The sequence below is a fragment of the Thalia democratica genome, chromosome 1, assembly GCF_965202585.1.
Source record: "Thalia democratica chromosome 1, ktThaDemo2.hap1.1, whole genome shotgun sequence".
Taxonomy (NCBI): domain Eukaryota; kingdom Metazoa; phylum Chordata; class Thaliacea; order Salpida; family Salpidae; genus Thalia; species Thalia democratica.
This window is the reverse complement of record NC_139165.1, coordinates 30,147,464-30,160,438: the sequence shown is the minus strand read 5'-3', so window position 1 is coordinate 30,160,438 and position 12,975 is coordinate 30,147,464. Positions and strand designations below refer to the sequence as shown.

At 24.9% G+C, this 12,975-nt stretch overlaps 1 protein-coding gene across 1 annotated transcript in view; it reads left to right on the top strand.

The window, feature by feature from the left end:
• The first annotated feature begins 1,143 nt into the window (after window positions 1-1,143).
• The window catches only part of LOC145831949 (uncharacterized), a 28,718-nt gene continuing 16,886 nt past the window's right edge, over window positions 1,144-12,975 (top strand). Inside the window, exons 1-11 of the mRNA XM_082939308.1 lie at window positions 1,144-1,240; window positions 1,747-1,925; window positions 2,520-2,588; window positions 3,100-3,288; window positions 3,836-3,898; window positions 4,718-4,817; window positions 5,196-5,261; window positions 5,767-5,918; window positions 6,318-6,418; window positions 6,545-6,631; window positions 7,375-7,479. Of these exons, the coding sequence (XP_082795434.1) occupies window positions 1,198-1,240; window positions 1,747-1,925; window positions 2,520-2,588; window positions 3,100-3,288; window positions 3,836-3,898; window positions 4,718-4,817; window positions 5,196-5,261; window positions 5,767-5,918; window positions 6,318-6,418; window positions 6,545-6,631; window positions 7,375-7,479 (1,154 nt within the window). The 5' untranslated portion in view covers window positions 1,144-1,197. The remainder of the gene's footprint in view (window positions 1,241-1,746; window positions 1,926-2,519; window positions 2,589-3,099; window positions 3,289-3,835; window positions 3,899-4,717; window positions 4,818-5,195; window positions 5,262-5,766; window positions 5,919-6,317; window positions 6,419-6,544; window positions 6,632-7,374; window positions 7,480-12,975) is intronic.

Sequence of the window (12,975 nt, the reverse complement as noted above, 5' to 3'; positions counted from 1 at the left end):
CTCCATTTTGCACATAGTTCTCCTCTACATCAACCTCATCTTGAAGCTGCAGGAGATTTCGGTTGCCGACAGTGACAAGCACTCCCACATGACGTTGAAAAAGTTGCCAGTTGTGTGCAGTTGCCAGGTGATGAGGCGGACACACAGCTGCTATAAGACTCCAACAGGAAGGAAGCCAATCAGAGCGATCAGAACTAGACATTTGGTACTTTGATGTTTTGTGTCTGAAATCAATGTCAAAGTTAGACAATAGTTAGGAATGGAGATACTTTGATAATTTAGTATCTGACTTTGTTTTGATAAATTGCTGTATTCACAGAGAACATTTTAATTAGGTTCAGAATTTCAGTCACTGAACAGACATGCATTTTATTTTACAATTGTATAAACACTTAGTTTAATTTTTTTTGATTTTGAACAGTTGTAAGCTTGTTAATTAGCAAATACTCTTTTAAGTGAATACTCTTTTAAGCAAATTGTTGTTTCTGCCTAGTTAAATTACTTTTTTGTACTTTGTTGTATGACAGCAATTCTTTAAAAGTTTATTGTATATTAGAAAATGCATCTTACTAGTTAAGTTTACTTTTTTCAGTTTACTTCTTTCTATGCTTCACGAAACTACCTGAAATCAAAGTTTTTTTCAAAAGATTTTATAATAGGAAAAATAGTTTTTCAGCCAAATAAATAAATATTTAGGGGGAAAATCAAAGCATAAACTAAAAATAGCAACAATTTGTGTTAAATATATAAAAAGTTACTAAACTTTAGTAGATTATTTCGTGTCACCCTATACATAAATGTTTTCTAAAATTATTTTGTCTCAAAATAAAAATGTAGTTCTAACATGTGTTGTTGGAGTAACTTTTTTTTTTATTCATGGTTTATATTTATATGATCTTATTTTATTAAAGAAAACACAAATATTAAACACACATGTATTTATTTTTGATGGTTATTTTTATATTTATTATTTTAAATGTTTTATAAATAGAATTCTAACAAACGATTTGGTTTTATTTTTTTTAGTTGGAAATATAAGTAGTTTAAACATTAATCCTTTGATACTTTTTTTACCTTTTTAGATAAAATTTTCAACTAGATATTTTGTAACACTTCTTACTGCTTAATAAGCCATGTTGTAATAGTTTCCAGACTTAGTATATACATTAGATTTGTTTTAAAGTTTTGATACATCTGATGTTTTCAAAAGCACCAGTCAAGAGATTTAATGATAAAAGAAGTAAGTGTATTTTAAAAATTAATTTGATTAATATATGTAGTTAAGTATTATGAAAACATTTTTTTTTCATTAAAAGTAACTTAAATAATTTAAAACTGTGTTTTAATTCTTTAAGTTTGTTTGAATATTTATTTAGATAAATTTTTGTGTTGGAAAAGTACTAGAACAAATTTTATTACAGTTTTAGTCTCACAGTTTTGAAAGCAGTTTACATTATCTGCATCTTTTTTATTTATAAAAAATATTTTTCAATTTAAGATATAGTATGAATTTATACAAATAAAATGGTATCAACATACCAACATTGTTGCCTTGTTTTTATTAGAAAAACTTGATAATAAATAAAAATTTAAACAATGTTCTAAAATACTTATGTTTAGCTATTATGGTTGTGATAACGCACAAAAAATAATATAAGATTTGCAGTGTATAGCCCACCCGCCTTAAGTTTTTGAAAAGCAAACACCTTAAATAAAACATTCAGTATAAAGTTTGTTACAAAACAGACTCCGTCCCACCACCTGGTCATTATGACGTGAAGGAACAGGAGAAGAACTCGATGCTGAAGTTCGACCAACTGAGCGGGGACAGATTCAAAGACCCTCCTATGAAGGTTGAGTATGCAAGCAGTACCGGTTCCGCTTCAGGGGATTTCTCAAGTGTGAGCAAACCCAAGCGTAAGGATGTAAGTTTTTCAATTAGATAGATAAATGTTTAAAACACACAAAGAATATCTAAAGCAGTTATTTGTGTTTTAAAGCGCAAAGATGTAAGTTTTGTTGACTAGTTGCAAATTAACTTTACAACCAACTTGTTTTGAGCGTTGTCTGATAATCACGCATTCTATTCAGATATTAAACATTGATATACCATATAATTTTAATGTATATTGTTAAAATTCAGCAACAGTTTTTTTAAAAGTTACTTTATCAAATCGTAACTGACTTAAATTATAATGATTTAAATTGAAAGTTTGAAATTATGTTTTTAACTGTTGTGGTTAGAGTTATGACCCATTGTTTTTTTCTACATACACTATACCCATTACAACCTAATTTTTAAAAGAAATAATTTATATTTAAACCACGATAGTTATTTTAAGATGAATGAAAAACTGATTTTATTCTTTCAAATATGATGTAAATCAAATTTGATTCTCTTATTTTTTCAATTATGGTAAAATGAATGAAATACTTTACAGCTTACAAAGTTAAACAAGTTTTATTGACAACAAACTATTAATTCAATTATAACTTAATAACAATTATTATTTTTACAGGGAAAAACTCCTTCGAAATCCGCTGCTAATTCGCAGTTTGTGAAAGAAAAGAAAGAACTTGAACGTCAGGTTTGTTGTATTTCCTTCAGTACATTCAATAAAACACAGCTTTTTTTTTTGAGCTATTGTATAATTTTTATTGTAAAGTTATTGAATAACCACTTTTAATTAAATTATTTTTAAAATAAAATTGAATACAAAATTTACACGTATAAGAATTAAAAATTTTATTAACTATATTAAAACTTATGCGAACAAATACATATTGATAAATGTACTTTAATAAGTTAAAAGAATAAAAAGCACCTTCTGTGTTTAAATAAACCAAGCTAGTATTTTAGTCAAGAAAAACTAATACTTTAAGTATATATATATATATATATATATATATATATATATATATATATATATAATACTTGTGTTTTATCCATCACAAAACACATTTAGCAATTATGTTACAGCAAAAAACTTTAGTTCACGTTTTAGAGACCACTTTGTCTTTCTCAATCAATAATGAACTAATTTTTTTCAAACATTAAAGTTTAATTAAAAATTATCACCTGCAAACATCACAAACCAGATAAAGAAGCTGTTGCAAGCGCTGAACAACAAGGACAAGGAGCTGTCGTGCATGCAGTTGCAAGTTACAAAGCTTGAGGGACTGAACTCCAACCTCACCAAGGACAAGAGTAAGTTGGAAGGGAAAGTGCTTCAGAAGGAGAAATCAATACAAGACCTCACCAGGAAGAACGAGTACCTTGGAAACAAGGTTGGTAAAGAGTTTTGTGTATTTCGATGTGGTTTCATTGTGTTTAGTATAAAATAGTAAACTTACTTTGTTTTTTATTTTTTTATAAATAAGCAATTTCAATTTTATACTATTTTTGAAGTTTAAGAAAAAATTTAGCAAAGTGTATAAAACTTTTAAAGTTTTGTTTTATAAGTCCGTTTTATGTTTAACAAACGTGAAATGTTTGTAAATGTTAAGTGTATACAATTTTAGCATTTGAAGTATTTTTATTAATGAATAGGTTTTAACTTTCTAAAATCTGTTATCTATTTTAAGGCTTATGTTATTGTTTTAATATTTTTCATTGTCTTTCAATTCTTTTTTATCTAAAATAGTTTTGATAAATACTTGGAAGCAAAAAAAACTAGCACATATATAAATACAATTGAGATTGAGAAAAAAACATATATAAAAAGACTTGCATGTCTATGTTCCAACATACAAATCTATCGAGTTAATGTTTCAATAAACGCATTCTTAATCAAACATATTTAAAAAAAAAATAATTGTGGTATTTTTAACACAGAAACCAACCGAAAATACTGACGAACTCAAAAAAGTGAAAGCAACACTAATCAACTATAAACAAGTTAGATTTTAATTAGTGATTAAAAATTTTAATGTTTGAAGTTATTTCAACTTTCATTATAAATATAAAAATGTTTTTGTATTCTTTTATTTTGTAAGTGTCGCTTAAGTTAAAAAAAAAACTATAATAAAGTATTTATGAAAGTTTTTCTTTTCAAATTTATATATATATCAACAAATTATATTTATGTAAAAACACTTGTCGTCTTATAAATTTCGGTTTGCACAAACTTAAAAATTCAATACTAATTTCTATGAGCCACTCAGGTTATGTTTTGTTTAAATAAAGTTTTTAATATAAGAATATTTGGTGCCAGTATAATGCACAAGTTTATAAATCATGTAATTTTTAATTGTTTTCGTCACGTTCGTTTATTGCACTCCTTAAACAAAAATTCTAAAATTAAAATAAAGTTTATTTAAAGATTAAGTTAATATCTTATTTAATCCTTAGTTATTTATTTTTAACTACTTTTTAACGGGCTTTATTTTTTTAATAAGACTTTTTATTTTCTAATTTTCAAATCAATACAAAGTTTTTTCTTATAATATTTTACGACTGACTAATAAGCCGCATTAATAAAAGTATTTCTTGAAACATTCCATTTGATTTTACTTAATAATAATTTGATAACTTAAATGTTACAGAACTTAAAAACATGGACTAACATGATCTTTGACACTGTTTTTAATTAATTATCTTTTATATGTGATTAATCAACTTTTCATAACACCTGCTGTTTATAATTTTCATGTGATTAGCATGCTTGTTGTTAATAATAAAACATTACACGGGTGGGTAACTTCTTATTATTTCCAGCAAATAGAACGAGAGAAAGGAAAATACGTATCGCTGCAGACTGACCTGAAAACTGCCGAGACCAAAATTAACAACTTGAAACAATCAAACACCAAACTTGGTTTGTTTCTAAACAAAAAAAAACTTAATTATTGGTGTAACTTTGTTTGTTTTTTCATAATACTAATAGAAATCTTTATAGATTGAAATTTTAGTATCAAAAAAATATTTTCTAAATCAATTCCTAAAAAAAACAATGTCATAACTTTTTAGTTAGTACTTATAAAACAATTGAAAAAACTGTATGATAAATTCATTTTGGCTAATCAGACATTTCTTTTAAACTTATGTGAAAAGTTTGCTTGTAATAATAAGAAAGAAAACTCAACTAAATAAACGGTTAAACTATAAATTTTACAATCATTTTAGCAAAAAATTCTAATTTTCTCAATCATGTTAAAACTGAAAATTATGTTAAGTTATAAATTAAACAAAACAGAACAAATAAACAAAGAAGTAAGAGAACATGAAGACTCTGTTTCCGAACAACTTGAAAAATATGAAGGTTAGTTTTTTTATTTCAAAAAAATGCACGTTTTTTTCTAAAATGTTCATAAAATTTTTAATCATTTTTAAACAACAAACTTAGTGCTTTGTTTCTTGAAATTAATTATTTAGTTTGACTTTACAAAGCAGAAGGTACAGCCATTTTTGTAATTTATATATTTTACCTCGTTAAAAAAAAGCATAATATGTCAGCAGTTTTAATAGCTTTATAAACTTTAGTTCTTAACTCAATTGTATAGTCAATAATAACATAATTTCTAATTAATTTCACCTAGCTAATACTTTATACAAAATGAAAAATGTTTCATATACAATGAAATTAATATTATACAATATTTTATTCACATCGAAATAAATTTAAACTAAGAACATTTTAAAATAACTTCATATTTATAGCTTTAATTGTTCATCTCAAATACAATTAACTTTAAAAACATCAAAGTATTTAAAATACAAAAAGTGTATTTAAAGTACGGCTTACTATATAAACTACTATCTTAAAGGTCTAGTAGCAGATTTGAAACAATCAAAAGACAAAGCGTTGTCGCTTGTTGAAGAAAAGTCATTGAAAATAACAAGTGACCAGCAGTTACACGAAAAAGAAGTTGACCAATTATCAATCTGTATGACGGATTTGCACGGTACTTGCTTGCAGGTTGGTATTTGTAATATTAAACATTACAGCTACTAGCTAGAGTGAGAGTAAAAATATTTAACGGTATTGCTATGTTTTATGTTACTTAAATATGTATTATAACCAAAAGTTAGCACATATGTTGCTTAGACCAAATGTTTAAAGTCATTGAAATAACATTATGGTCTGAAAATTTCATATAATGTCCTGATATAAGCACTTAAAAAATTGATAAATGTTTATAATTCTTATTACATGTGTTTTTATTAACTAAATATAAAGTTATGCATTTTTATATCATAAGTGTAAATTAACCGATAGTTTTTTTTATGTTTTTATCTAATTAAAATTGCTTTCTCAGCTACTTATCTGGTAAAGATATACAACTACTAGTAATAAATTTACAATTTTCGCACACAGAGTTTGGAAGACAAATTGGAAAGTTACATGGTTAGAATTTCAAACACCAACGTTAAAATTAAACAAGTGTCAAAATATCTCCGCAACCTGCAATCTTCAAAGTGAGATTATTTGAAAAATTTATTAAATTAAATCACTAGAGCGATAAACTTGCTAATTTAATGACAGTTCAGACTTGTGCTTGAATTTAATTGCGTTAGTATGTCGAAATTGATTATTTTTTGCAGATTAAAGCTGCTAGAAAGTAACAGCTCGCTGCAAAACGAAATCCTTCAGAAATCTGAAGTTGAACTTAAATTGAAGGAGGATGTTAAGTAAGTTTTTTTGTTAAGTTAACCAAATTTTTCATTTTGCTATTTTTGGTGTAAATGATATTTTTTTTAGCTTAAAAAAACTTAAAATTTTAAACTAAAATAAAAACTTAAGAACTGTTCACATATTTTAAGTTGAAGCTTCATAAGTTTGTAAGTTTAATTATCAATTAATTTATTTTTCATCTCTGACTTTTAAACTGAAGTATTAATATATGTATTTAAATTGATATAATGAAATTTAATTAATTAAACAAATATTGTAGTTATGTAAATTATTTTAAGGCATAAGTTTAGACATTATTTTGTTTTTTAAAACTGATTTAAACATTAACATACAACTCTTATTGACAAATAAATAATTTCCATAATAAAAACTATATATCAGCAAAAACCGATAAAACTACACTGAAGTGTTGAAAATAAAAGTTTTTCATAATTGTATCATCAACTAAACAAACATTAAAAACATTTATTTCACCCTAAAATGTTAAAAAGTCTGTAATGTAATAGACATATAAATAGTTAATTGCTTTACAGCATTTTACTAAAACAGTGGTAATACTTTAATCTTAATTTACTCATAGTTTTAAGATTTATTAGTGAAAATATCACTTATTTAAAACAAGCAGAAAAAGTAAAAAATATAAATTTATATGAGCGTTAGCAATTTAAAGTAAAAATATTTATTCTGAAATACTTTTATTATAAGTTTCATTAAACTTTACTTTGTAAATTTTTAATAGAAACTTAGAAAAAGAGCTACAAGATTCAAAGGAACAACTTGAAAAGTCAAACGAAGAAAATTCAAGTTTGAAACAAGAAATAGCTGATTTTGACGAAACTAAAAGGTTTGTTTTACAGTTATAATATTACTTGTTACCTTAAAAATGCATTAAGTTGAAACAGATTAAGTTTCGTTGTATAAAAACTGGTTAAATTGATTTATTTTTTTCAAATTTCTGTGATGCATGTTTTCTGGCCTTTAAACTTTAATAAATAGATGTGAGTTCGAACATAAGTTAATAGAATAATTGCTATAATTGTTTATAGCAACTATTAATTATCACCAAAAACATTTAAACTATTTACTACACATTTCAAATCAGTTTTAAAAACTTCATAAGTTTTGCTAAAATTTTTGATAGCTAAAATTAGACGATACGCCTAACTAAATCTTTTACATCTTTATTAATTCTGTTTTGATTCAATGTAAATGTATATTCCAAAATGTATATACTAAACTTTTGATAAATTCGTATATCTAGCAACTTAAAAAATATACAATGTGTAAATGTAATTGTTGTAGTTTTTAAGTTGGTCTTGTTTTTTCTTTGCTGCTCTTTGTTGTTAGTATTCCTCTCAAATTTTCAGTGTTGTTTTGAAACCAAATATCGTTCAATGATGAGGTGTTATCCCTTTCATTTATACTGTATAAATTTTAACTGGTAGAGTTTTGTTTTTACTTTATAAATTGCATTTATTCAGGCAAAAATTTAATAAGGTATTTTGAAAAAAGTGTTATACAGTTTTGTTAAGTAGTGTAATTTAATTTTTTAGTAGAATGTAATTGAAATTTTTTTTTTACCTGGCATAACTAACAAAACCTTGAAAAAAAAATTACTTTAATTTTAGTCAAAGTGATTTTGTTTTTAATCTTTTTAGTTTAATGTGATGTACCTATAAAATAACTATTGCTTAAATATACTTAATTGAATCTATACTCCTTATATAAGTATAAATTATAAAAACTCAAAAACATAAAGTTTTTGTCATAAAAACAAAATACTGATAATAATTTTTAAAAAAAGTTTAAAGTTGTTAAAAGAGAGTTTACAATTACAAAAGTATACATACAGAACTATTTTATAAAACAAATATGATACAAAATTTTTGTTGCTGAAATATGAAAGTATAAATTTAAAACATTACCAATTATATATAATGAGATAATTAAGTAACCAATAAATTACGAACCTGTACATGTGTTTAACATTTTTACCTCCGATTTTAATTGAATTTTCAATGAGGTAAAATGCCGCTTCTACTTCGTTATTTTGCAATTGTATATTAATATTTCTGTCGGATATGAATCCCTCGAATGATTTCAACAAAGCCTGAGTTAATGATAAATTAATTTCTCATGTAATAAAATAACAACTGTAGTTTGTTATCATATTTATATTATTGAGGCATAAGTAGATATTTTTATTTGTTTATTTAAATATGTTGATTTATCAACACTATGTCTATAACAGATAAGTATTCAGCATAACAGGTCATGATTTATTTGCTACAAAAATAACAGAACAAAGACAATATAATTTATTGCATAATTGATTGTATAATTTTATTTAATAGTAAATAAAAAATGAAATTTAAAAGTTTTTAGTTTAAAACTATAGTTAATACGTTCTGTATGAAAGGTATTGCTTAAGTAGTTTTTTTTAAATTATCAAACATTTTCAATTACGGTATAAAATCTTTATTTCTTAAATTATTGAAATTATTTTAGCATCCTGCACAATGTTGTACATAAAATATAACATATGTAACGCTTTTATTTGCTTGATAAATAATAGTTTTACTTTGTTTATTGAAACTACATTAGAATCTTCCATAATGTTAAAAAAAGTCCAATCATAGTTACTTTAGCATCTTGAACAATGTTGTACAATATATAAGACACCTGTAACACTTGTATCTGCTTCATAACCTAATTATCATACACATACATATAATTAAACATACTTTAGCATCCTGCACTATGTTGTACAGTATATTTGATACGTGTAGAACTTGAATTTGCTTGATAACCCTGCACGTTTGTGTCTTGTTGGGCGTCAGTATCTTCATAAGAATTTGTTGCTGAGGTATGTTGTGTTCTTCCACACTGCCTACTCTGTTATAAAATTAGAAAACATTGTATTTTGTTGTGAAGCTCAAGTGTTATGTATTATTCGAGACTGTGAAAAGTTGTGTTTTGTTATGAAACTTTTAACTGTTGTTAATTGTTTTTTCACTATAAATGCTAATTAGTAAATATTTATTTTTAAATGATACACACAAATGAGCATTTACAATAGATACTTTATTATTTTTAAGGGTATTTACTTAATTTTACTACTGTTAAAATGTTTTTTTTTTCTTTAATTGTGTACTATACACAATTTCTAAGCTATAGTGATTTTTAACCACTGTAATATGTACTATACATTTTTTCTGAGTTAAAGTGATTTTAAAGCACTATAGCAGCATCAAATATATTTATCTAAACTTTAACTTTTCAATCAATGACAGCAGAAAGCCAACTCTTTCCGGGCGTGCCTTTTAATTAAAGTAATTATCAGCAAAAAAAAAAAGAATACAATGCCATTTTCTATTCCAAATATATACAGTAATTCGAGCTTAAGAACCGCACAGATTGGATTATGAGTTGAATACACAATGCGAGTGTTTAATGTTAGCGCTTTAACAGTAAATTAAATGAAGATTGTACAGATATTGTCAGATTATGATCATATATTCGATGCACTTCAATTGAAGTTGTTTAAAATATAAGATATTTTAGTTTTTCAAATATTTTTATTGGTTCGTACGTTGAAAAGATTGAATGCTTCAAAAAGTTTTATAATTTACTACTTTTGTACAGATTTTTCTTTTTGAACTTTGTTTTTATTTTTAAATCAAAACATTTGACAATATTATTTTAAAGATTTATTTCATCAAAATATTACTTATTTAACTTTTAGACAAAGTTCTTAAATGTAATTTTTACTTACACGGACGAAAAAAGACGTTCATGAAAAGCAAATTATTACCAAACAAAACGCCAATTTTAAAAACATTATCGATTAAAAATCACTTCGCAAATACGACAGTTAAAACGAGAATGAACGCGAATTTATCATAACTTTGGAATATTTCCAGATTTTAGTGGCCAAAATTAAAACGTGAACTCTTTCTCATTCGTTTGCACATGTTTTTCATTTAAAATTTTACTTTGATCATGAAAAAAACATGTAACAATACTTTTTATTTTTGGAAATTACAATTAAAAGCGTGCGTAATGCAGAAGGATTTCTAAGAAACTTCTTGGCTTTCGTTACACTTGTTGTTACGTTTACTATGTTTTTATGAAAATGAATTCATTTATAAAATTGATGTAGGCTTTACATTATAAATTTTTCAGGATAATTTTTCGCTTAATTTATAAAGCACACATACACTATTGTTTATTTCTATGTAATTTTGCTACAAATGTCTGCTAGTCAATGTAGTTTTAGTTCTTACATTTTATTATGATTTTATGCTGCTTATATTAATTATTGATGCTAAAAACTGTAGTAGAATGGTAACTGTAAAGTTTTTAAAAAATTTTATTATTAAATAACTTCTTGCCGTATTTTTACTAAAAAAAAACTTAGACTCCTATTTATGTGTTTATTAAACTTTGTCATAGTTTTATTAGTCAAAAAAAAATTGGTGCATATGTGTTTTAGTAACAAAGAAAACTTTTATAACAGTATAGATGTTACAAAAACATGTTTTTCTATGCTAATGAAAAATGATTTATTAAATAACATGGTTATTTTAACTAAAGATTGAACCTAAATGTAAATTAATGTGTTTTCTCATACTTCGGTTGTATTTGTTTTTGTACAAAGTTCTGAAACATACTGTTTGCATAAACTTAGTTTTTACATAGTTTCTAAATCATTTTAAAAACAAACAGTTAGTTTTTTTCAGTATTTAATTTAGTAGGAAATAATAATTGTAAAACCTTATGTCTATGTTTATGATTCCATTGCAAGTGCTAGCAAGCTCAGATATTGCATCTACAAATGTCTTCATCGTTTGTAACTTATCTGGTATTGAACACAATGTAAGCTTGCATTTTATTTCCATCTTGGTTTTGCCTGTGATCAAGTTTCTGTACTATTTAAGGCCATAGGGGGGGGGGGGTAGAAGCCATTTTTTGACCAAAAATAACATAAAGACTTATATTATAGTAAATTTCATAATCTTTCAGATGCTTTTTTTAGATTTTAAAAATATTAAGTAACTTTTTTTTATGACCGGTTATATAAAGGGTTGTCTTTATAAAGGGTATATAAAGGGTAACTTTAAAGCCGTTTTTCTCGAGTTTTTAAAAACGGGCTTTAAAATCTATCTTCTCCTTCATTTTTCAAGCAATCTTCTTCAAATTTTCAGGAAATGTTCCTTACATTATTAGAAAAAAAAGGTTATTTGTGAATTTTAATAATTTTAAAAAATAAAAATGTTATGACAAAAAAAAAAAAAAAGTGATTTTTTATCAAAAATTTTTTTTTTTTTTCAAAAAAAAGGTATTTTTACTTGAAATTTTTTAAAGTCACAAATAACGTTTTTTTGTTATTGTATAAAGAATAGACTGTGAAAGTTTGAAGAAGATTGCTTAAAAAATGAAGGAGGAGATAGATTTTGAATGCATTAGTCTTTTTTCGCCGTTTTAGTTTTTCCTTCCCATAAGGAACCTGTTATGCGGCCCGACTTTGGCCGGTAATATCTCAAAAACTAATTCGAATTTTTAAAAACGGTAAAAAGCAACTTGAAGCTTAGTAAAAACTCTATAAAATAAGATCAACTTGTAAAAAACATGGCCTACCCCCCTATGGCCTTAATTAATTTACAAGTATTTAGAATAGTTGTTTTCTGTAGCTTACTTTCTGTAGGTTTTTGTAGTTACTATGTAGTCTTTTATTACTATTGAAAAAATCCTTTTTAATTTTATGTTTTATAAAGAGTTGATTGAATTAGGTTGATATGAGTATGCTATGAATAGAATTTTTAGTTTACAAAATACTATATACTGACTGTGTATAATATTATTACTGATTAGCTTTTTTAGTTATAGAAGAAAAAACTTTGTGATTTTTTAGACTATGAAATAATTTTTTTCTTTATACAAAATGTAAATTATAGTATGCAACAGTGTATAAACATTTTAAAATTCATAAATATTTTTACACAAAAGGTTTATTTGTCATAATTTTTTACAAAACTGATAAAGCACATAATTTTTCAATTAACATACAAAATACTTAACAATTATGCTTTGTACATATCTTTTTACTACAAATATATATTCAAAAAAGCTTTTAAGATTGATAGATATTCATTAAAAGTTTTTTAAACATGTTCATGTTTTCCTATAGTTTGTACTAATCTATTTATAATGATACACGCATAGATAAAAATAATGAATGGTAATTATATTGAAGTATGGCGATAATGAAAAGTAATACATTTTTGCACTTAATTATTTGCATTAACGCCTTGATAACTTGTTTACCAGATACCTTCAA